The 25,151-nt window shown below is 47.6% G+C and overlaps 1 protein-coding gene across 4 annotated transcripts in view; it reads left to right on the top strand.

The window, feature by feature from the left end:
- Positions 1 to 25,151, top strand: part of KMT2E (lysine methyltransferase 2E (inactive)) — a 2,077,373-nt gene that overhangs the window by 1,720,839 nt on the left and 331,383 nt on the right. For all 4 annotated transcript variants that reach the window (XM_085654164.1, XM_085654162.1, XM_085654163.1 and 1 more), the window contains one exon: positions 24,266 to 24,322. In XM_085654164.1, the coding sequence (XP_085510290.1) occupies positions 24,266 to 24,322 (57 nt within the window). The remainder of the gene's footprint in view (positions 1 to 24,265; positions 24,323 to 25,151) is intronic.

The raw sequence follows: 25,151 nt of genomic DNA, 5'->3' as shown, positions 1-25,151 counted from the left end.
TGACTGTATTTCAGATTCCTACAAAAAGTCCTATCTCTGAAAGCACTTGCCTTATGATCTTTGTGTCTAATACTATATAAAAATCTGTTATTTTTCTAAATTGGTCTCACATTTCTTTTCAAGTGTGTTTCATTTATTGACTCTTGGTGTACAACAAATGCTCAACACTCCCTTCTGATAAGCCTAAGATGCTTGTCCACACTACCACTAGAAGAGCACATGGGATTATTAAAGTAAGCCCCTGTAAACCAGGACTGTTTGCATGTGGTACCCCTACCTTTGGTACACTACATAAATAGCCAACTTCCTACATGGCATTCCTCCCGACAATTGTTATGCCTTTCCACTTAGGACACTCCATTAGTCTCCCATCTTTCTTTGCTCCAGCCCATCCATCTAAGAAGGAAGAGAGACATAAATAGAAAATTAAATAGTAATGCAGATTAATAAAGTATACATGAATAATGATGCAAACTGAAAAATAAAGAATTTTAAACCGTTTTGTAAATAGGAAGAAATTGGAGACTACACATTAAGTTGGAATCCTTAGCTCGATTTGTTGGAGCGGTGCAAGTACAGCAAAGAGTCTAAAGTATGGATGATGGGTGGCCTCAATTGTAGTCAGCATACTGAGATCATATATTTGGAGCAAAAAAGGCACAGTGATATGCTACAGGTTAGTGTATTGCTTCGCCTTCTAGAATTAAAAAAAAAACTTACAAATGCTCTAGTCTTCACATTAAAATTACAGTTTGAGGTTTAGATCGTATACATTGCTTTGGCCTGGGTCCCTGGATTCCTTTAATTTCTGATGGATACATCTGCCAGTGGATTCCTCACCTTGTGAATATCCCCAGCGCCAGCATTCCACGGAACTTTTTTCCCCAGCTCTCTACGCCGACGTGGACGTCATAATACCTCGGCTCCACTCGCGACTCCGTATGACGTCACCGGAGCCATAAGAGAGCCACGTCGGCGTGATGACGTCAGTTCCCTTTTTTCAGTGCCGTCGACGCGTAACGGTTTTCCAGCACTCTCCTGCTACTTTGTAGTCTTGTAGTAGGTTACTGTTTCTGGATAAGCTATGTCTTCGACAAGAAAGTCAGGTTTTAAACCTTGTAAGGAATGTGGAGGCCACATGTCCATGACTGACCCCCATGAGGATTGTTTGTGGTGTCTTTCTTCAGATCATGATGTGGAGGACTGCTCCAGCAGTAGGAAGATGAACCCTAAGGCCCTGAAGGAGAGGGAGGCGAAACTCTTCATGGCCAAGGCGAAGAAGGAAAGAAGAGGTAGGAAAAAGGAGAAATCGAGGCCGGAGTCGTCGACTTCACACTCTTGAAGTCAAACATCATAAGAAGAGGAAGCATAGCTCTCGGCGGCGACCGTCGTGGAGTAAGGCTTCGAGGTCGCCGTCACCTCGGTGTCGAAGCAAGGAAGTTGTATCTCCATCTCCTTCCCCTTCTCGGATGTCTCCAGAGAAGTCACCTTCGCCGAAGCGGACTCCGGCGCGGTGTCCGGCGCAGTCACCGGCGCCAGTGGAGTCTCCAGCTACTGACGCCGAACCGGATCAGGAGGAATAGCCTTCTCCAGTGCCAGCTGAACCTGCGGCGCCAGTTGAGGACACTTCGGCTCCGGTTCCTGGTACTCCTCGACTGGATCCAGGGTCTAACCCATACCCGCAGTTCTCAACTCCGGGTGCGGATTCAACGCATTTCCTCAATGCGATGTATGGGATTTTTCAAAGGGCTGCCTTCCCATCCGGTGCACCATCTGGTCCCGTGGGTCCTATGGCATACACTTTGGGAGTGCCGCAGCATTATGCTCAGGCTCCCTTTATGCCCTTCTTGCCGATGGCTCCTTCGTGGCAGTTCCCGGCGCCGTCTGGTGATACATCCCGGCTTCGTCTGGATCGTTTGCCTTCTTCGGAGCCTCTCTCGATGCCGTTGCCGACTCCTTCGGCTCCACGCCCGGCGCTGCCGACTCCTCCGGCGCCGCCGACTCCACGTTCGGTTCCGCCGACTCCGCGTACGGCGACGCCGACGCCGGGTCCTCGGATCCGTTCTAGAAGAGAGGCCCAGAGGGTTTTGGAAGGGGAGCGTTACAGGGAGGAAGTGGAAGAAGGTGAGGTTGATGGATCTTCTGATGACTTTGAAGGCATTCAGGATGCTAGTGGTCTTGATACTACTCCGGAGTGGGAGCATTCTTCTGCTAGGTCTTCACCACCACAAGAATTGGCCCCTTATCATTCGGTCATCAAGAAGGCTGCAGAGTTGCTGGACTTGCAGTTACCCTCTGCTGAATATAAACCGAATCTTTTGACTGAAGTTCTGCATTCACCTTCGTCAATTGTAGAGCCCTTGTTACCATTTAATGAGGCTATGTTAGAGCCAGTGATGGACGTTTGGCGCAAGCCTCTTTCTTCGCCTGCAGTATCCAGACAAGTGGCAAGGAGATACAGGGTGGCTCCGGGGGATCCAAGCTTTCTTTCCTCTCACCCTTCTCCAGAGAGCCTTGTGGTGCAAGCTTCATGCTCGAAGCAATCGTCAGGCGCCTTCCCTCAAACACCAGCGGATAGGGATTCTAAGAAGACTGATCAGACAGCCAAAAAGGTATTTTCATCAGGAAGAATGGCTCTTAAATCAACCAATGCCACTTGTTTATTGGGGCGCTATGTTCATGCACTGATGGACTCTATGAAGTTATTAGCCCCTAAGCTGCCAGAAGAAGAGAAGGCCTCTTTTATGGAGGTTGTCACGGACACTCAAGCAGCTGCAAGGCAGGTTATTCAGTCGGGTCTAGACACGGCTGATTCTCTGGCTAGAATTATGGGGTCTTGGCTTCGTTCTTCCGTTTTTTCTGCAGATGTTCAGGCCATGTTAATTGACTTGCCTTTTGATGGAGAGAAACTGTTTGGGGAGAAGGCTGATTCTGCCTTGCAAAGGTTTAAAGATAGCAGGGTTATTGCGAAGTCTTTGGGTTTACAGACTCCTGCTAAGGGATTTGGATTCAGGATATTTAGAGGATTTGGGAGGTTCTCATTTTGTACCTTCCGGCAACCTCAGCAGCAGCAACAACAGCAGCAGCAGAATCCCCTCTATAGGTCGTATAGAGGAAGGCAAAGGGGACGGAGAGGTTCTGGCCGCAACCCATCTTCATCTTCTGCCTCCTCTGCTCCCAATGAAGCTTCAGGGAAGCAGCCCTAGATCCCCCATCCTAGATCATGTGAGACCTGTGGGGGGTCGGGTGTCCCACTTTCTGCGAGGTTGGAAATCGGTCACGACGGACCTTTGGGTTTTAAACCTCGTGGAGAATGGGTACGCCCTTCTCTTTCGGGAGTTTCCTCCCCCTTACCCTCCTTGCCAGGGTTTTTGCTCGGAACACCATCTACTTCTTCTGCAGAAGGAGGTTCTTGCATTGCTACAAAAAGGTGCGATAGAGGTGGTTCCAGAGCAAGAAAGGAGTGAGGGATGCTACTCCCGGTATTTCCTGATTCCCAAGAAGGACGGCAGATTGCGTCCGATCCTGGACCTCAGAGTTTTGAATTTTTATCTGAAGCACGAGAAATTTAAGATGCTGACCCTTGCACAGGTTCTTCAGGCGTTGCAGCAAGGAGACTGGATGGTGTAGATCGACTTGCAGGATGCGTATTTTCACATCCCAATCCTGAAGTCGCACAGGAAGTATCTCCGTTTTACGGTTGGGTCGCAACACTACCAGTTTGCGGTTCTCCCGTTTGGTCTTACTACCGCACCTCGAGTCTTCACGAAGGTGATGGCAGTGGTGGCTGCTCATCTCAGGAGGTCGGGGATTCCGGTTTTCCCCTACCTGGACGACTGGCTTCTGAAAGCAGAGTCCCCAGAGATGGTGCAACATCATCTGCAGGTAACATCTCAGCTGTTATTCGACTTGGGTTTTTCGATCAATGTGCCCAAATCTCACCTGGTGCCCTCTCAACGCAACCTGTTCATAGGGGCGGTACTGGACCCTACTGTGTGTCGAGTATTTCCTCTTCCTCAAAGAATTCTCGACATTCAGGGAATGATTCCTTTATTCCACAATGGAGCGGTTGTTCCAGGTCTGAAGGTCCTTCGTTTGCTCGGTCTGTTCGCCTCCTGCATTCTGTTGGTCAACCATGCACGCTGGCACATGAGGGCACTCCAGTGGTGCCTCCGCAGGCAGTGGTATCAGCACAACGGAGATCTCAGGGAGTCGATCAGGATCTCCAGAGAAGCTGCAGCGGATTTGTCTTGGTGGAGCGTGGAGGGCAATCTGTCTCAAGGAAAGCTCTTCCATCTACCTCCATCGGTGGCCACAGTGATAACGGATGCCTCCACCCTGGGGTGGGGTGCTCATCTGGGGTATCTGGAGATCAAGGGTCTTTGGTCTCCAGAGGAAAGGTTGCTTCACATCAACCTTCGGGAATTACTGGCTATACGTTTGGTGCTCAAGGCCTTTCTCCCTTCCCTTCGGTTCAAGTCCTGACGGACAACACTACTGTGATGTGGTATGTCAACCAGCTGGGAGGAGTAGGGTTGTATCGTCTCTGCAGGGAGGCGTTACGGCTCTGGTCCTGGGCTCAGGCTCATCAGATTTGCTTGATGGCGAATCATCTGGCCGGGGTGCTGAACGTACGTGCGGACAGTCTCAGTCGGCAGTTCTCCGCCGACCACGAGTGGAGGCTTCATCCGGAGGTGGTTCGTCACGTCTTTCGGACGTGGGGGACGCCTCGGGTGGACCTATTCGCCACCTGCGAGAACGCGCATTGCCCGTCATTCTGCAGTCTCCAGTTTCCGTTGCAGGGGACGTTGGGGGACGCGTTTCAGTTGAGTTGGGGCTCACAACTCCTTTACGCGCTTCCTCCCATACCCTTGATTTCTCGGGTTCTGAGGAAAATTCGCCAAGACCGGGCCCAAGTTATTTTGGTCGCCCCGGATTGTCCAAGAAGGGTGTGGTACACAGATCTACTTCACCTCTCATCGCACCCTCCGCTTCGTCTCCCTCTCAGGGCAGACCTCCTCTCGCAATCGGAGGGGCAGGTTCTTCACCCCCACCTCCAGAGCCTGCACCTTCATGCCTGGAGATTGAACGGGGCAACCTGAGTTCCTTCTCTCTCCCGCCTGATGTGGTGGATGTTATTTTATCGGCCAGGCGACATTCCACCAAGTCCATTTACTCATATAGGTGGTCTAAGTTTGTTAAATGGTGTGGAGAGAGATCCGTTGGCCCTTTAAAAGCTCATCTTTCTAATGTGCTTCAGTTTGCTCTTTCCTTGGCTCAGCAGGGCTGTGCTGTGGCCACAGTCAAGGGCTATCTATCGGCCTTATCGGCTTTTTTGTGTCTTCCAGATCAGCCGTCATTATTTAAATCTCCTATTTTATTAAGCTCTATCAAAGGCCTTACTAATAGGTTTCCACCTACTGCTTTTGTAATGCCACAGTGGGATCTTAATCTTGTCTTAACTTTCTTGATGGGGTCCCCTTTTGAGCCCCTTCATAGCTGTCCTTTGAGGCTGTTGTCCTTTAGACAATTTTTCTTGTAGCCATAACCTTGGCAAGGAGAGTGAGTGAGCTTCAAGCTCTTAGTTCTAAACCCCCGTTTTTAACCTTACATGCTGAAAGGATGGTTCTTAGGACCAGGGCTGCTTTCCTTCCTAAGGTAGTTACTCCCTTTCATCTAGGGCAGTCTGTTACTCTCCCTGTGTTTTATCCACCTCCTCATCCTTCCAAGGAGGAGGAAAGACTTCACCGACTGGACCCAAAAAGAGCTGTGAGCTTTTACTTGGACAGAACGAAAGACTTTTGTTTGGACGATCAACTCTTTGTGGTCTATGTTGGACATTCTAAAGGCAAAGCTGTGCACAAGCGCACTCTGTCCAGATGGATCATCCTGGCCATCAAGATCTGCTACGCCCTGGCTGGTAAGGTCCCACCTGAGGGTATTAGAGCTCATTCAACTAGAGCTAAATCTTCTACTTCTGCTTTGGCCAGGGGTGTTCCAGGGGTGCCGCGACTTGGGCCTCCATCCATACTTTCGCAAAGCATTATTGCTTAGACTCTGAGATGAGGAGGGAGGGCCACTTTGCACGCTCTGTCTTGCAAGACTTTTTGGTATAGGAAGGTGGACACCCTCCTCCAGGAGTGGGACTGCTGTGGGAATCTATTCACAAGGTGAGGAATCCACTGGCAGATATATCCATCAGAAGAACAAGTTACTTACCTTCGGTAACGCTTTTTCTGGTGGATACAGTATCTGCCTGTGGATTCCTCACTGGCCCACCCGCCTCCCCGTTGTCCACCTTTGTATACCTTAAAGGATGCCTTGTTTGACCTGTGTTTTACATTGTGTCTTCTTTCTATCTGGTACACTTATAGGAAATGCTTATGTTCCTTAGCTTTCCTTTTTCTGTATGTACTATGTATATTTGTTCGAATGTTGTATACTGTGTATACTTTGAATCTGTTGTCGGTCCACCTGGTCGCCTCGGAGGCACAGAAAAAATGTGTGGAACTGACGTCATCACGCCGACGTGGCTCTCTTATGGCTCCGGTGACGTCATACGGAGTCGCGAGCGGAGCCGAGGTATTATGACGTCCACGTCGGCGTAGAGAGCTGGGGAAAGTTCAGTGGAATGCTGGCGCAGGGGATATTCACAAGGTGAGGAATCCACAGTCAGATACTGTATCCACCAGAAAAAACGTTACCGAAGGTAAGTAACTTATTCATCTCAGTCGAAGTCCTTAGATTCCAGTAATGATTCCGAAGGGGTCCCCCCATTCCCCAGTGATTCTGTAAGGGTTTACAGAAGACAAACGTTTAAGAACCCAAAGTAAGTGCTAGTTTTTTTTACTGATCATACCAAGGGCCATCGAGAATCAAAAGAATGTTTTCTAGTAGAGAAAACACAAATGAATCCCTACTCATGTATATCATAATCCCGAACAGCGTATATTTAAATGTTTCCGAACTCACGAGCCAACTTAAAATCAATGAATCAAAAGGTATTTATCCTACAAACAAACATTCAAAATATTCATGTCACATCACATATTTAATTATTAAGATTTAGAAAGGAACTGGCAACTCACCGAAGTAAGATCCTAGCACTACCAAGACCATCGGGCCATGCGTATGGCCGCGCCCACTGAAGCAGGAGTGATTTTCCTCAAAGGTGTGCTGGAAAAAAGACCCGTTTCATTCTGCACAAGTCCTTATCCCTTTGAAGAAGTGCTGCCAAAGCATGAAACGCGTCGGGGTCGGACGGTATTCTGTGAAGCGGTGTTGGTGTTCCCTTACTGCAGTTTCCACTAATAAAGCGTCAAGATTGTACTTTCCTACTTGGGCTCCCTTATTCCAGGCAAACTTTTGGTTTTGGATACTAGCGGCTTGTCGCGAGTGGAGCCGAGGTATTATGACGTCCACGTCGGCGTAGAGAGCTGGGGAAAGTTCAGTGGAATGCTGGTGCAGGGGATATTCACAAGGTGAGGAATCCACAGGCAGATACTGTATCCACCAGAAAAAGCATTACCGAAGGTAAGTAACTTATTCATCTCAGTCGAAGTCCTTAGATTCCAGTAATGATTCCGAAGGGGTCCCCCCATTCCCCAGTGATTCTGTAAGGGTTTACAGAAGAGAAACGTTTAAGAACCCAAAGAAAGTGCTAGGTTTTTTTACTGATCATACCAAGGGCCATCGAGTTGACGATTAGCTCTTTGTCGGGTTCTCTGTGGCATAGAATGGGAAAGCTGTGCTAAAGGGAGCCACCACAACATAAATTGTCCTGTGTATTAAAGTCTACTATGGATTAACCAGGAGTGTCAAAAAAAACCATTATAATGTGTGGGAACAGAATCAAAAGAATGTTTTCTAGTAGAGAAAACACAAATGAATCCCTACTCATGTATATCATAATCCCGAACAGTGTATTTTTAAATGTTTCCGAACTCACGAGCCAACTTAAAATCAATGTATCAAAAGGTGTTTATCCTACAAACATTCAAAATATTCATGTCACATCACATATTTAATTATTAAGATTTAGAAAGGAACTGGCAACTCACCGAAGTAAGATCCTAGCACTACCAAGACCATTGGGCCATGCGTATGGCCACGCCCACTGAGGCAGGAGTGATTTTCCTCAAAGGTGTGCTGGAAAAAAGACCCGTTTCGTTCTGCACAAGTCCTTATCCCTTTGAAGAAGTGCTGCCAAAGCACGAAACGCATCAGGGTCGGACGGTATTCTGTGAAGCGGTGTTGGTGTTCCCTTACTGCAGTTTCCACTAATAAAGCGGCAAGATTGTACTTTCCTACTTGGGCTCCCTTATTCCAGACAAACTTTTGGTTTTGGATAGTAGCGGCTTGTTGCCTGAGCCGCGAGGTGAGCACAGCTGCAGTTTGCAGTCCGAGCTGAAGCGTCAACCGACGAGTCAGCAGGAGCAGGAGACAGCCAGTGGAAATATTAACGGAGATGCTGGGGCATTGAAACTGACTTCACCACCCACAGTGGGTTTAATTATTAAGATTTAGAAAGGAACTGGCAACTCACCGAAGTAAGATCCTAGCACTACCAAGACCATCTGGCCATGCGTATGGCCACGCCCACTGAGGCAGGAGTGATTTTCCTCAAAGGTGTGCTGGAAAAAAGTCCCGTTTCATTCTGCACAAGTCCTTATCCCTTTGAAGAAGTGCTGCCAAAGCACGAAACGCATCAGGGTCGGACGGTATTCTGTGAAGCGGTGTTGGTGTTCCCTTACTAGAGACTACTAGCCGGAGATTCCTTAATGTAGAATTATCCCCAGGTGTGAGACTGGACCCGAAAAACTTTCTTGCCCAGCATCTCTGCGCGCCAGGGGCGGCACCACGCGACTCCGCCCCGACGCCCTCCGCGGACGTGACGTCAGCGAGGTCACATAAGCCCCACCCCATCGCGCTGACGTGAGTTTTCTTCTTTTCCGCGTGCAACGCGACCCCCGGATCGTGTTCCTGGCCTGTTTTCAGGCCTTCCTTTTACGCTTAGCTTGGATACAATGTGCGAATGCCTTCGGGCTTCAAGACGACGTGCTCATCTTGCGCGCGCCAGATGTCGGCGACGGATCCTCACCCCATCTGTATGTGGTGTTTGAGGAAGCACCACGACTCCACGGACTGCGAGGCGTGTCAGCAAATTAAGCCGAAGTCCTGGCGGGAGCGCCGGATGAAACTCCTTTCGGCCCGCATGTCCAGGTCGGAAGCGTCGCCGCGTCCGTCCCCTGCGGAGGACTTCAAGAACTGCTGCTTCCGTCTACGACATCGTCTCTCTCTAAGGCCGCAAGGACGTCGCTCACCTGTTGGTAAGTGTCGCAGTTTGTCCCCAGGCCCGGTCCCTGGCCTGGGGGCGTGGGTTCTCCGCAGGTGGTGCGGCCCCACGCGTCGTCACCCTATCCGCCGCTCCCCGGCGCTGGGGTGACCAGAGCCCAGATGGAGGCCTATGCAGCGTCCTTGCAGGCCTCTTTGGCTCTTCCCTCTTCTCCTTCTCTTCCTGGGACGTCTGAGGATCCCTTGCTGCGTGCGGGGACTCCTGCGGCGTCGCCGGTGGCTTCGGCTTTGGCTCCGGCGCCGACTGGTTCGTATCCAGGTTTGGAGGATGTGGTGCTGTCGGGGTGCGGCCCTTCGGGGTTCCCTCCTTCGGACCACGATGCCTCTGCCTCGCCGCAAACCCCCGCAGGGGTCCCTATGGTGTCGCAGGAGGTTGCCGAGGCTCGGGTCATGTCCTCGAGTCCCCTTCAGTCCTCTGAGCAGGCGGCGGCCTTGTCCGAGGCCGAGGTGACGCCGCTCAGGTGCCGGCAGCTGCTGGCCCTAGCGGTGCCGCAGGGGCCGGCTAGGGGTCCGGGCGTGTCCCCGGGCCCCCCTCGTCCCTCCACACAGGCGGCTGCCTCGTCGGAGGTCGAGTCGATGCCTTTTTGGCGCCGTTCCTTAGCCGCCCCCGGCTCCGATCCAGCCCTGGTCTCCCGCGCCGCGCGTTGTGGCGGAGGTTGTTCCGGCATCCCCTTTGGCGCCGGTTGACGTTGACATGACGCCGGTGGCAGACTCTACGGCACCAGTCTGACGTCGGGGCGTTGATTCGTCTTCAGACGCCCCCTCTTCTCCAGAGGTTCGACAGCTGTTTGTTTCATCTTCTCTGGAGACTGGTCGCCGCGTCGTGGCTTTTTCCCCGGCGTCTTCTAAGGACAGCTCTTCGCCGTCGCCGCACCCGCAGTCTTCTCCAGAGGCGCCTCCCCATTCATCGGTCCACCCTCCTCCGTTTCGAGCTTGGCCTTTCCTTCCTCCAGTTGGGCTGGGGGACGGCCGCCTTAGCTTGCAGCCGTTGCCCACGGAGGAACTGCTTTCCCCGCCGCGGGGCCCTACGGAGGCGAGTGCTGCCTTCGCTCGGGCTGTTTCCACGGCTGCGGGCATCTTGCACATGGGCGATCCAGCTGCCCATTTCCCCACGGATCATCTGCTGGAGGTTCGCCACCAGGGCTCTGGTGGACGGACGCTGCTTCTTTCCTTCGAGGCGGCGCTCCACAATTCTCTTTTGGGGGCCTGGGGGCGTCCTGCCACGGGGGGCCCGGTGCCCCAGCCTCTTCTGCACCGCCACTGTCCTGCTCCGCATGATCCTTTCTGTCTTTCCCTCCACCCATATACGAGGGGCCCTCTTTTACAGACTGTCTTTTCCTCCTTGCCATCGGTGTTGTCTCCCCCGTCGCGGGAGGCCCGCTGGTTGGATTCCTGGGGGCGCAACATCTTCGCCTCCTCCAGTGCTGCTTTGCGGGCCCTTAACACTCTTTGTGTATTAGCCAGAGCCACTTCTTGCTTATGGGACTCGGCGGAGTCCTTTATGTCTTACGCTTCTCAGGAGGGTGCCTGCGTTGATCTGCGGCACCATGTGTTGGATGGCCGAGAGCTGGTGGCGTTTATTCTTCGCTCGGCTCTGAACGTTTCGGAGGTGCTTGGTCGTACCATGGCTACGTCGGTGGCCCTTCGTCGCCATGCCTAGCTACGGGATAGTGTTTTCCCTGGGAACGTTAGAGAACAGCTGGTTGACTTCCCCTTCGATGGCGCTCTGTTGTTCCATGCCCTTGCGGATTCTGCCATTCAGAGGTGTCTTGCGGGGCGTCGCCTTCCTCCTCCTCCTCCTCCCCCTCAGGGACCTGACTGTCGGTCTGTGTTTTGGGAGGTGTTCTCCCGTTGTTTTCCTGGGGCCTTGTAACGGGTAGCCCAGGTTGTGTGTTCTGTCTGGTTAATGTGCCTTGGGGGTCTTTTTGTGGGCCCTAGGTGCTGTTGGCTGCTGGTCCGGCCCTTTTGTTGTCTTAGGACTTCTGTATCTTCTTTATTGGCTGCTTCATAAGCCGTCTGCGGGTATTTTCTGCAGGTCTTTATGTTTTGTCCTCTGCTGCGGAATGTTTTTCCTAAGAGGTGTTCCCATGGTTCTTGGGACGTAACCTACCCAATGTGGGGTACTTGTAGCTATTACATACCTCTGTGCTGGGGAGGTGTGGTCACCCTTTCGGGTTCCTTGCTTTCCGTGGCGTCATGGTATGTCGCAGGTACGATCTTCTTGCCAATTGTCTTGGAGCAGCTAGCGCTAGGTCCGTCCTCCTTTTCGCCATGCCGCTCGGACGGTCTGGCCTGCTGTCTGCAGCATCGTGTTGTGGCTGTTCCGGATTTTTGTCCTGTGTTTTGGCTGGGTCCTCTGCCTGATGCTCCAGAGGGTTTGGCTTTCTTTGGCCTCTGTGTTCGGGTGGCCGGCTTGGGCCCGTCCTCCGTCTCCCTCTTATTTTCTGCCGATTCCTCCACTTCTTCGTGGTCAGTGTGTGTGTGTTCTGGCCCGGCCCCTCCCTTGGGGTGTGTCCTGGTCCTCCCGGGCCTCTGCCTTCGGTTGGCGTCTGCCTTTTCCTGGGTGCGCTGTTCCGTGGTGTTGCCTGTTGCTGGCAATGCGTGCCCGTGCAGGACTGCTTGTTCTACTCCACCGTGGTGCTCTTGATGTGTTTCCTTGCGTCCCTGCCTCTGGTTCAGTGGGGCTTCGTGCAACGGTGCTTTTCTTCTTCCGCCTGTGCTGTTGGCGGTGGCGCCGTTCCGGCCTTGTCTGCTGCTTGCGGCCACTGTGTTTTCAGCTCTTTTCTATCTCTGTGCATGTGTTTCTTCCAGTGGGCCCTGCCTCTGGCTCTACCTCGTCTCACTGGGTTTGAAGTGACCCTTGTGTTCCTTGAGGTTTTTGGGTGCTGTCTGCCCCTGCGGGGTGTTGGGCGCTCTCTCTTGGTTGGGCTTAGGATCTCCTGGCCTTTTCCTTCTTGTTCTTGTGCCATGTCCCCTACTGGGGCCCCGGTCCCTCCTGGTGGGGAGGCTCTCTCGCAGGCAGGCCCTCCTCCCTTCTGGGTATGGCTAGGGTATCTATTCTACGTTAAGGAATCTGCGGCTAGTAGTCTCTATCAGATGTACAAGTTACTTACCTTCGGTAACGATGTATCTGGTAGAGACGATTCTAGCCGCAGATTCCTTCACGACCACCCTTCCTCCCCGTTCTGCTAGGACCCTCTGCTTGGGTTGCTGCAGTCGCCTCCCTCTGGGTGGCTTGTCTTCTGTGAGTGTCCTCATCGTTTACTTCCTGTCAGGCTTCCCTCCAGCTGGTTTCTCTCCAGCGTAAGGCCTACTTTTGCTCTTTCCCTCTGTTAGACTTTCTGATCCCCACCCGGTCTTCTGCGTTGTTTTTTTTTTTACCTGTCCTTTGACCTCCTTCTCCTTTCAGAGGTTATGGCCCTCCTTGGCAATATAGTCTGCGGATGGATTACCTGTGCTTTGACGTTTTACTCCTTTCGGGCGGTATGGCCATCCTTGGCAGTGTAGTCTAGGGATGGATTGCTGCTGTTCCTCTGTTCCGGGCTTGTGGCCCTTCCCTATGTGGTTGTGGTTGCAGACTCTCTCTCTCTCTTCTGTCACGGCGCTTTCCCATGCTTGTGCCTCCAAGATGGCTCTCGCCTTGGCTTGCAAGTTGGTTCCACGGAGTGGTGCTTTGCGCTTTTCTTGCTCTGGCCTGCTGTTGTCGCCTTCTGGTGCCTTGATGCCACCTGGTGATGTTTCTCACCTTTTGCTTCTCTCTATTTTGTTCTCTTGTTTTTTTGCACACTGTTCCCATGCTCTCCTCAGTTTTTATGTGATGGCTCCACGTTGTGGCGCGGAAAAAGTTCTCCGAAGCAAACTGACGTCAGCGCGCTGGGGTGGGGTTTATGTGACCTCGCTGACGTCACGCCCGCGGAGGGCGTCGGGGCGGAGTCGCGTGGTGCCGCCCCCCGGCGCGCAGAGATGCTGAGCAATAAAGTGTTCCGGGTCCAGTCTCATGCCTGGGGATAATTCTACATTAAGGAATCTGCGGCTAGAATCGTCTCTACCAGATACATCGTTACCGAAGGTAAGTAACTTGTACATATATATATGTATGTTTTCACAAAGTTCCTCAGATGTGAGACCGCACTCCACAAGCAGGTAAGGAACAACCTTTCTTTATTTTAAGGCAAGCGGCTTCCCCTCCCCGAATGATGTCCTTAGCCTTACGCGTTTCGAAGCTTGTAGCGCTTCTCGTCAGAGGCCGTGGCAGCTGGCAATTCAAAAAGGCTTAACTTCCTCCCCTTACATGCCTCCTGTTTGAGCAGATAGGTTGTGCAAATTGCATAAATTTCTAAAGTGCAAAAGATTTCAGGACAACAATAAATATAATCAATATAGTAGGTAGATCCATAGAAAAATCACAAAATATATATGGAAGCATAAAAATACACTTTCCAATAATGATTCCTAAAATCAATCCTAAAACATCGTAAATATATAAATACTGTCCTAAAATTTGCAGTCGAAAAATTCATGTAAGGTGGAACAAAACAACGTTCATCATCTCACAAGGTGAGAAACATTTATGTATTTCATCAGTACTTTTCTCCTATCACCAAGACTCCATGATGTTCTCCTCACTATTGGGTTAGTCCATAACGTCATAATAAAGTATATAAATCTTCACTAGCATTCAATCCCCTGGGGTGTTTAGAATCAAATTGCAGGATACAAGTTGTTTCTAACCTCCTAAATTTTGATTCTCTATCGCCTCCTCTCTTCTGGGGTGGTTATGGCCTCAATAACATAATATCTCAGATGATTTGGATCGCTGTTATGGTTAATCTTAAAGTGCCTTGCAACTGGGTTATTCTCATCATTGTTGCAAATAGCCCGGATATGTGGAGAATCCTTTTATGTACAGGTAATTTTGTGCTTCCTACGTATTTTAAATTACAGCTGCAGGTAAGCACATACACCGCAAAGTCAGATTTGCATGTAAGATGTTGGCTTATTTTGCAAATTTTGGAGCCAAATGCTGTTGTACAATTCGTGGTGTTGACACCATATTGGCACACCTTGCATGCAGAGCATTTAAAGAACGCTTTCCTTGCCATAAGCCATGAACCCTTTCCTTTCACTTCCAGGTTGCTTCTGACTAGTGCCATGCCCATACTGTTTGCCTTCCTAAAGGTTACTGATGGATTATTGGGTAATGACCCCCCAATTACTGGGTCATCCTTTACAATGGGCCAGTTCTTCCTCACTATTGCCCTAATTTGTTTTTCCTGGCGCGAAAATCCAAGAATCAACCTTATGGGTTCATCTCCCCAACCTTGGCCAGTCTGTTTTTCCTTGTATTTTAACAGATCTTGTCTAGCCAAAGACTTGGACTTGGCAATTGCTGATTCTATCACATCTGAGCTGTATCCTCTATCAAGGAACCTATTTTGGCTTTCCTTCTGTTTCTATATTGCAATCCGCCTCCTCGCTGCATATCCGTCTGATACGGAGCATCTCCCCATACGGGATGCTTTTAATAAGATGGGGCGGATGCGCACTGGAGACGGGAAGTAGTGTATTGCCTGCCGTAGGTTTTCTATATAGGGTAGTAGATAACCTATTATTAATTACCTGGAATCGTACACCCAGGAATGTGACCATATCCTTACTTATCTCCAACGTAAAATGTAAATTAACTGTATTGTTATTCAATAACTCAATAAAAGCAGTTGCACTTTCAGCATCTCCATCCCATACTATAAACAAGTCATCGATATAGTGGAGCCAAGTTACCACACTCATATTAAAAATCTGCTCATGTTGTTGCATGAGGACCAGCTGCTCCCACCACCCCATGAACAAACAGGCGTAGGTGGGAGAGAAGCTGGCCCCCATAGGAACCCCCTGAGTCTGCTGATACATTTTTCCATCAAACAAAAATAAATAGTTTTCCAAGCAGAATAATAGCATTTTAAGAAGCATGTTAGTGTGCTGAGAGAATACAATCGGCCTATTCATCAAAAAAAAATATTCAACCACCCTCATTCCGTCCTTATCCTTGATGCATGTATATAAGGCGGACTCGTGAAGTGCTAACATTAAATACGTGGGCTTCCATGTTATATTTTGTATCTTCCTCAGAAAGTCACCCGTGTCCTGCACAAATGATTTTAGACTTTTAACAAAATCCTGCAAGAAAAAATCAATGTATCGGGATGAGGTGGGAGATGGGATGGGAAGACCGTATTTCGCTCTATGCGGATGATGTGTTGTTATACCTGACGTCCCCAGCACGCTCCATTGTTAGCTTGCTAGATATCTGCACCGTGTATGGACAGGTCTCCGGATACACGATAAACTGGGAGAAATCCCTATTATATGTCCTATACGGGCCTGCTCCGAGGCTACCGCCCGGCTGTAAACTGCAAGTAGCGGCCGGGGGATTCAAATATCTTGAAATATTTATCACACCCCAACAAACACTCTTCATTGAAGAGAACCTCAAGAAACCCCTCGACAAGTTTCGTCATGATGTGACACACTGGAGATCGCTCCCGCTGACGCTGTTGGGCAGAGCCGCCCTCTTTAAAATGATGGCGTTGCCGAGATTCCTGTATGCCCTACAGAACACGCCGTTTCCGGTCCCCTTGGAATATTTCAAGGCAATTGAGGCGGAAGTTACTACTTTATTGTGGGACGGAAAGCCAGCACGTATAGCGATGCACAAGTTAAATCGAAGCTGGTATGATGTGGGGATTGCTCTGCCCAATATAAAACTGTATTATTGGGCTGCACAACTTATGATTATAAACCAGTGGATACATACACCACAGGCGGAACCAGCTTTCCGGCTGGACAGATACACCCTGCCGGCTGAGCACATACTGAGGGCACTATACACAAATGCAAGGAACAACAATCTCATGGGCCCGAAAGCTCACACAGTCAAAATATGACACACGGCGCAGCGAGCGCTGGGGTGGGAGGTTAGACTGACGCAGGCCACACCGCTTTGGGAAACCCAACGACTGGGTAAGCTATACAACACCAAAGGGTTCAGACAGTGGGACCTTGTGGGCATTTAAAAAATAGGAGACCTTTGGGTGAAGGGTGGGGTCGTTCCCTTTGCACAACTGAGAGAAAAGTATGACATGGCTCCAACCGAAACTTTCAGATACATGCAGATTCGACACGCCTTGCTAAAAGCAATACCACTAAATACTCAGCTGCCGGAGGCCTCACCATTGGAGGATGGACTCCTTACTGACCACATGGCAACAAGGGCCATTTCCCAAACCTACCGCAAAATTATAAATAACCAGCGGGACCCCACTGTGTCCCTACGGGAGGACGTGGGTGTACTGGACGAAGCGGAGTGGCAGGAGGCATTGGTATCACCGAGAGAAGTGGCAATCCCCTCCAAACTCAAACTAGTACAGCTAAAGATCCTTCACCGTATATACTACACACGCATCCTGTTGCATAAATTGGGACGAGCTCCCGACCCTCTGTGCTTACGACACTGTGGACAACCAGGCACATATTTTCATATAATATGGGAATGTCCGCAGATTGTGGCTTACTGGGAAAAAGTTATGAGGGTAATTGCGAGAGTGGGGGAGGCGGAGGTCCCACCGGAGCCAAAGAGGTGCCTCCTTAACATATGGGAACCAACAGACTTGAACCTGAGGATGCAGGAATGGGCGACACTGGGGATGACATTTGCAAAGAGTAATATTGCACAGAACGGGGGTTCGGGAATGCCCCCACATACCAACATTGGAGAAATGACATGGATAACGCCATGGTGGCGGAGCGAGTGGTGTACGTGCACAGGGGTTGCCCCAAGAAGTGGTCCAAGATATGGGGAAAATGGAACGAATTCAGGGGCGACATATGTGAACCCCCACAAGCTGAGTCAATTTCTGATGTAAGTGAATAAAAGATGGTTTATGTGGAGGGTTGGGGGTAGATTGATCGACGGTTGGGACAGGATGACTGCCAAAACAAACAAGGGTTCATGGTCACAAAGACACGGCACAGAAACAATGTATATTGTATGCGGAATAGTAAATGCCTTCAGGTGTTAAGATGTAAAATAGGACTACATGTGGATCAGGTTTGTTAATGTTTGCAAAATCAATAAAATGTTAAAAAAAAAAAAATCTATGTATCTAGAAAGGTTCTCCAAAAGGCCATCACATGCAGCGATGATTGGCTGCCCCGGTGGTTTATCCATGTTTTTATGTACTTTAGGTATAAAATAAATCACCGGGATGGTAGCATGCTCTTTTTTGAGGTATTTAAACTCCTCCCAACTTAGTAGCCCAGTGCTTTTCCAGGCTAGTAATTGTGCAAACAATGATTCCTCTATAGCACTCAGTGTTGTTTAGTTGGCTATGCGCCTCTTCCAAATATTCCTTTAAGGGCCATAATACCAAATTACCTCCTTTATCCGAGTTGCGTATTATAATTTGATGATTTTCTTTCAAGTTATTTATAAGTTGCCAATATCTCCTCTCATGATTGGTAAATTTTCTGTTGGCATTATTGGTGGCAATGTTGAGTCTTTTTATTTGTGCAACTACTTGTTCATTAAAAACATCTATGGAGTCTCTTGCCATGATAGGTACAAATTTAGATTTCTGCTTAAAAGGAGTCCGTGGCTTGACATTAGTCCCATGTACTTGTGATTGCTGTATGTCTTTGCCTGCTATTGCAGTTATCTCATGGGACTGATTGGGGATATCCGTTATTATCATGTCCCCTCTTTCCAAACTCTGCTGATCACACAATCAGTCCCCAGCATTCCTGGCATCCCAGAGGTTTGTAATACCATTTCAGCCACTTCCGGCCCTCCCTGGGTGCTACGCTGGTGGTGGAACTTTTTCAATTTCAATTTCCGAATTAACCTATATATGTCTGCCCGAGTCTGGGTGTAACTAAAATTAGATTCCGGACAATATGACAAACCCAAAGATAAAAGCTGCTTTTCCGCAGTAGAGAGATCAATACCTGCAAGATTAATGATGGTATGGTTGTTGGAGGCAACGGGATCAACAAGCTTGCCTTCCCTTATTGCATCTCCTATTTCAGCCCCTATCTGCGAGCTCTGCCTCTCCCGCGCTTCCTGGCGCCTTCTCCTTGCTTGCCGACACCCCCTTCTTCTTCGGGTTGCCCTGTTCTGGTGGGCACTTTGATGCGCGGCCTTAATGTCTCCCTCCGACTGCGTTTTAAATTCTCCAGCTCTTCCCCCAAAGTTAACGTAATGTTGCTGGCCTCTGACCTTGTTCCAAAATTATCCGATTCCGAGCCACTTTCCACGGCCGAACTCAAGTCTGAGGCCGAGGGGGATGCATTTGCTTTTCGGTTTCTTCTGTCATCAACATTATCCATGCGTTTGCTTGCCGTATCTACCCGCATTGAATCATATCTTTTTGCGAACGTAAATATCTGTCTCGTCTAAACTTATATGTTATTCGATTTTTAATTTTTTCCTCCTCCTTTTTTAGACGAACGTTCATCTCCTCCACCATTTTATGTTTAAACTGTGGGTCCCCTTGTGGCTCAATCTCCTTTTCCAAAAGCTCTATTTTCTCCTGAAGCGCACTTCTATCAATGTCAGCATATTTAACTAATATTTGAACAAGCCGACGAGAAGATTCTAAATTGCATTCCCCCCACACTGCCATCATGAGTGGGTTCGGAGTTTCGTAGCTGGGGGCAATCATAATGCGGAGACCCCTTGGTATCCTTCCTACATCCAAATATTTTTGAAGGGATCTTGCCTCCCACCACTTTGCTTGCTCCTGGCGCTTCAGTTTTTCGAGCACACGGAAACTGTCCCGAGCCCTTTACCCTTGTTGTTGGGTTCTTCACTTGTCACCTTACTGGCCCCCTGTATATCCTCCGGGGAATCTAAAAACATCGCCTCAGCAGCCAGTTTGCGATCCTTAATTATGTCCGCGGACATTTTTTGGCTATTGTAATGTTGTATTGCAGTGCTCGTTCCTCTGTCAGCAAATACCTAGAGGCTCCTGCACCGCACCGCACACCTTCCCACCTGTCAAATGCCGTTGGGTGTCGTACCTTAGTCGAATTCTGACACCGACCTGCCGCGCTCACTCTCCTGCCGATGTATCCTCCTTCGAGCTCCACCGATAGCAGAGAAGTCCGCCGCCGTCAATCGCCGTCTCTCCGTGTACGTACACCTCCCAATTGCGGCTCGCAGGGGGCTTCGCTTCTTTCCGTTCAGGAAACTTTTCTTGATGCCCTGGGGGTCCCCGCCAAAGAACACCACGAGCCCGCGATGCCGAAAGACGGATATTCCGAGACCAGACTTGCCGCACACGAAGCCTCAAACGGGAAGGGGGTCTACGTGCCGGAGGAAGTCAATCCAGCACAAACTGCTGCAACTCGCCTTCACTTCTCCTCCTTAAGAACAAACGAGCGTGGACCCAAAAGTTCTGTGCAATTTTTTATTCAGCCAACTCCACCATTACGCGTTTCGGCGATCCCGCCCTTGATCACATGACAACTCCTTGGCAATTTTCCTCGCTTTTTAAAGTGCAAGTGCAAATGGGATATTCATGGACATAGTAAAAATACTTCACAGCTATATGCGATGGTCATTAATAGATACATAATATATATATATATAGATCACGCAATAAGTGAACAAACATATTTTTCGTTCACTCCCAGTTATTTTTTGCTCATCAGTGGCTGCAAAAATCAATAATCCAAAGCAGTCCAGACTGGAGGTAGTCCGATACACAACACTAGAGGGAACAACAAGGCCCTCAACCAAGTCCAGAATGTGTATCCAAATTTTATGTACTCCGAGGCACTTCCGCTTCAGGATTCATTTTGCGGAGAGGTTCCCTCTGGGACGCTCCTGTACTGACGCTTATGGCAAGGATCGTTCTTTGTGGTTTGGACCACCGAGTGAGAATGATATGCAGTGAAGAACACGTTTAAGATTTGTATATGAAGGTTGGGCTAATGACAACCTGTACTCAGTCGGAGTCTGTTTTCCAGAGGCAGACCTGTGGCACCTCTTGATTCCGGTTATTTGATGCATTTAGTCAGACGCACGTTTTTGTATAATCACGACTGGGGAATTTCCTTCAGTTGCCTTCACCTTTAAACGTTTGGTGTGTTTTTTCTTCTATCCTCGTCCTGACGAGGCCTGAATTAATGGGCAGAAACGTGTCAACTTTTCGTAATGGAGCAGTCTAACAAATTACAGCGTACATAAAATTTTGATCCACACTCTGGCCTTGTTGTTCCCGCTAGTGTGTATCCAACTACCTCCAGTGTGGACTGCTTTGGATCATTGATTTTTGCAGCCACCGATATGTAAAAAATTATTGGAAGTGAAGGAAAACTGTTTGTTCACTTGTTGATGCCCATGAGTAAGGATTAATTTATGTTTTCTCTACTAGAAAACATTATTTGGAATCTGTTCCCACACATTATCATTTTTTTTATATCACTTTACTTCTGCCCAGATGTGGTGGGTTTATTAGTGCAATTTTGGAGCATGGATTAACCAGGAAACAGCCCCTGGAAGGCCTATGCACTCATTCTACAGAGCATAAGGTGCTAAAGCGCAGTGTGCCAGTCTTGAACATCTGTCAGGCTGCTATGTGCACATAAATTCACATGTTCACTAAGCTCTACTGTCTGGATAGACAGGTCTGGCGTGAGTTGCACTTTGCACAATCTGTCCTACAGGATTTCCTCTTCTGTGCCATTCCACAGATCCACCACCTGAGGAGGTACTGCTTTGTCATCTATTCACAGGGTTAGGAATCTGTGGCTAGAAGTAGATTTCAGAAGAACCAAGTTACTTACCTTTGGTAACTCTCTTTCTAGGGGATAGTCTGTCTAACCAATGATTCTTCACTGGCCCACTATCCTCTCTGTTCTGTGGAATAGACTCTTCTAGCCCATGTTGAACAGACTTTATCTTAGAGATATGCACACTGACACAATCTGATTTCTAAGTATCCACAACCGATGGCATCAGCGCACGAGGTGGTGACCGCGTAGGTGCCCTTCGGTGGGACGATTCCAACGCTGAACCACACTACACTACCTACCTACGCTCAAGGGATTTACTGAAGAAACGACTCCTGATCCAGGGTGACTGCTGGGGGTATTCATAATGTGAGGAATCTGTGGTTAGTAGAGCATCCACCAAAAAGAACGTAAGTACCTTATTCCATTCTGTTCCTGAGTACCAATTATAAGAAAGTTGGCAAATTAAATGCAGTGATATGGAGTTTCATAAAAAATGGAGACCCCAAAATGGAGACCCATTCACTTTACCCATTGCCTAGACCTGGTACTGCGGAAAGTAGTTGATCTCAAGTTTGAAATGTACTTTCTCAGTAAGTTATGCTGGAACCTAAAATCATGTGCACCTGTCTCAATCCAGTAAGCTGATTAGTTAAATAAAAATAAAGCATTTTATGCTAGTACATGTGGTTTTTGTAGCTGAAATATAGGGTTTGTGGAACTTTGAGACGTGACTTCAAATCATTGCTTTCCCAACTGTGGGATTTGCGGCAAATTATAATAGTTCCTTGTGCTTCAGTCCCTATATTTGCTGAGACCGTAAATTCTTACAAACACTGGAAAATGAAGCATTATGGTCTTTATAAAAAGAGCACATTTAGACTAGAAGTTATTTTCTATGTATAGCATATTAAAGAAAGTAAATACGACTCAAATGAATAAAGGAACTCTTTGTAGGTTCGTATGTCAACCATACTATTTTGTTTCCTGCAACGTTTAGTACAAGTTGTTTCCTAAATAGTTTTGCGTGATGTATTTTGATTATTTTTTTAACATATTACAGAAAAATACATCTCTTTTCTGCTATTGTTAATTTCAGTCAAGGATTTCCTTTGGATAAGACGTTAGTAAATATTTGAACACCTTTTTGTCTTATTTTGCCGATATTCCTCTTTTAACAAAGTGTGGGCTTTTGCAGAGGCATTTGCTAAGAAGGTTATTTTTATTACTTTGCTGTCACTCATCTCCCAATCTTTTATGATTCAGTTTTTACCAAGGCGCCATCCTGGTTGTGGCTACAACTGTACTGTTTTCTCATTGGTCATTGACAGTTCAGCATGTAATTACAAAACATCTCCACTCGCTCATACTAGCAGCCTCTGTATTTTTGCTGCCGCTTCACTGTAGTCTCAGATCATCTGGGTCCACAAGCACCTGCCTGGGACCTGCTTTTGTCTTCTTGGTAGTACTACACACGTACCTCCACTCCACTCGGTTAACAATAAATATAGATCCAGGCCCTGGGTGTGCACTCGCCCAAAAAAAAAACTATCAGATGGGGCTGACTCTATGTACTGAAACCGTGCTGGACTTTCGTTCCATTCCCATCTCTGAGCCCTGGTGCCTCAGCACCGTCTGCACCATTAGGAGCTACTTCTCTGGCCAGCTCTCTTGATTTCATGTCTTCCTCGCTTTAGAAAGATACCCAATCTGCTGTAATATCTGCTGCTATTTGTCATCAGGTGTGGGCTTCCATCTTCATAGTGCCTAAAATCCCTATGGGAGGACGAGGCGAGTGCCTTATATGTTCTGTATAACAAAGAATACTCCAATCATTGACCAGTAGAGTATTGTATAAAATTCCAGCATCATTAAAACACGTCAACTACAGTTTGCTACAGTTTATCTATTATGATTTGGGACTCTGAAGAGTTCCACATAAAAGAAAAAGATACATCTAAAAATCAACATTACACTCCATTAAAAAAAGAGACAGTGAAGTACTAAATTCATCGTATCATATCATATAAAAACAAGGAAAAACGTATATATGGGAACCATTCAATAAACTTTCAAGTGCTAAGAGGATTTATCCTTAATAAATCAGATTAGCATCGATGGGTTCTTAAGGGACCTTTACAAAGAATACAATCTAATGCCATCATAAAAAATTAAAACCATATAATAAAGTGCGGGGATTTGTCAATTCACAATACAGTACAAGATAACCAGCAGCATAACCATGTAAGTGAAAAGCGGGAATTTGTCAATTCACAATACAGTACAAGTTAACCAGCAGCATAATAACAGTGCGAGAATGTTTAAAACTTCACAGAAATATTTTCTGCATACAGTACTCGATAGCAGCAAAAGAAAAAGGTTGGAAAAGTGCGAGTACTCAGAAACTTACATAGTAAATCAATCAATACCATTCTAATATATGTTTACAAATTGTTTAAAAAAGCTAAAAAAAATTAAAACAAACAAGTTCAGATGGAGGTGCCAGCAGACAGTTACGGGCCTCTTCTGCTGTCAAGGTTACATGGTATGATTGGTGTATCAATCTTAGCAGTGAGTTACTGCCGGTCTTTATTCTGTAACTTTACATTTGTTGACTGAACATTTATTAAAATGCTGGTTTCTGAATTGTCGCTTTGTACTCATAAGTTTAGTTCATCAAATTTTTCAGTCAAAGAAAAATTTGCAAAATAACTAAAGACATTGGCTATCAATTACTTTAACAAATCATTCTGCATTTTACATTTTAAAATGAAGACATTGAGAGGTTGTACTTTTTATGTGAGACATTGGCACGGTTGTTTGATGCTGACCCCCTTTTAAGGACGACCAAATGTGTTGCATCTCCACATGTATCAGCAGATACCGTTAGGTGGTAAAGTTTTATAAAGATACAACTACTAATGGCAGTGAGAAATGGTAGCTTTTATGTAGACATAACTGGTATAGTATCGTTCGTAGTAATGATAATCCTACTCTGCTTAATTTTTTTAATTTTTTTAATTGTTTCCAGTAGAACCAATACTGACTGTAAAGAACGTAGAACCACTAAAAATATGCTGGAATTTAATAGGTAAAACTTCACTTCTAACTTTTACAGACTATTTCGTCTCCTGAAAGTTCACCGGAAATAAAGAGAAGAATTTGTATGCATGAGGTAAAATTAATCTAAAATTAAAGTTACTTGATAGATTTCTTTGGTATATTAATGGTAAAATGTTGTTGTCTGTAACTTCTTTTGCTCTCTTTAATGATATGTTACTAACGTATATCCGTATCTGATTTGTTACCATTTTATTTGTACCTCTGTTTATGAATTGGGATTTCTTGAGTGCGTGGCTGCTCAAGAGCTAGTGACCTATTGGAATAGAGTCTTTGATCTGAGGTGGCATGTGTTTATATAAATATATATTTTTTTAAATTATAGAACTCTATAACTTCCACCCAAGTTCCTGTACTAACCTACCTGTATTCATAAATAAAAAAATATTTATAGATGCGCTTTGGCTCTGCCTTTTTGAAATATTGCTTGCTGGTATTATTATTATCAGGTATTATGTTAACCCCTTCGATGCGCATGATGGAGCGGTTCAGTCATGCGCATCGGTTGCGCTGTGCGGATGACGGAACCGCTCCGTCATGGCCCCGCCCGCGCACGAACCCTTCAGCACAGCGCGGTAATCCACGCAGCGCTGAAGGGGTTAATCTCTGCTAATTAACTGAGAGACTCCAGAAAATCCAGAACACAGCTGCCAGACTCGCACTCCACCTCCCACCCACTTGTCCACTCACTTCAAGAACCTCCGCTGGCTCCCCATCCACAAGTTCCATGAACTCATTCACATGTATGAGACACTGTACAACCTAAGTCCCACCTACCTAAACAACTACTTCAGCTTTCACACTCCCACCAGACACCTTCAGTCCGCCAGCTGTCTTCTTGCCTCCGTCCCGCAAGACGACAACCATGCCTTCTAGTAGCTACC

The sequence above is a fragment of the Triturus cristatus genome, chromosome 4_1, assembly GCF_964204655.1.
Source record: "Triturus cristatus chromosome 4_1, aTriCri1.1, whole genome shotgun sequence".
In the NCBI taxonomy this organism is placed as follows: Eukaryota; Metazoa; Chordata; class Amphibia; order Caudata; family Salamandridae; genus Triturus; species Triturus cristatus.
Note: the sequence above shows the minus strand (reverse complement) of the source record. Positions and strands in the feature narration are given on the sequence as shown.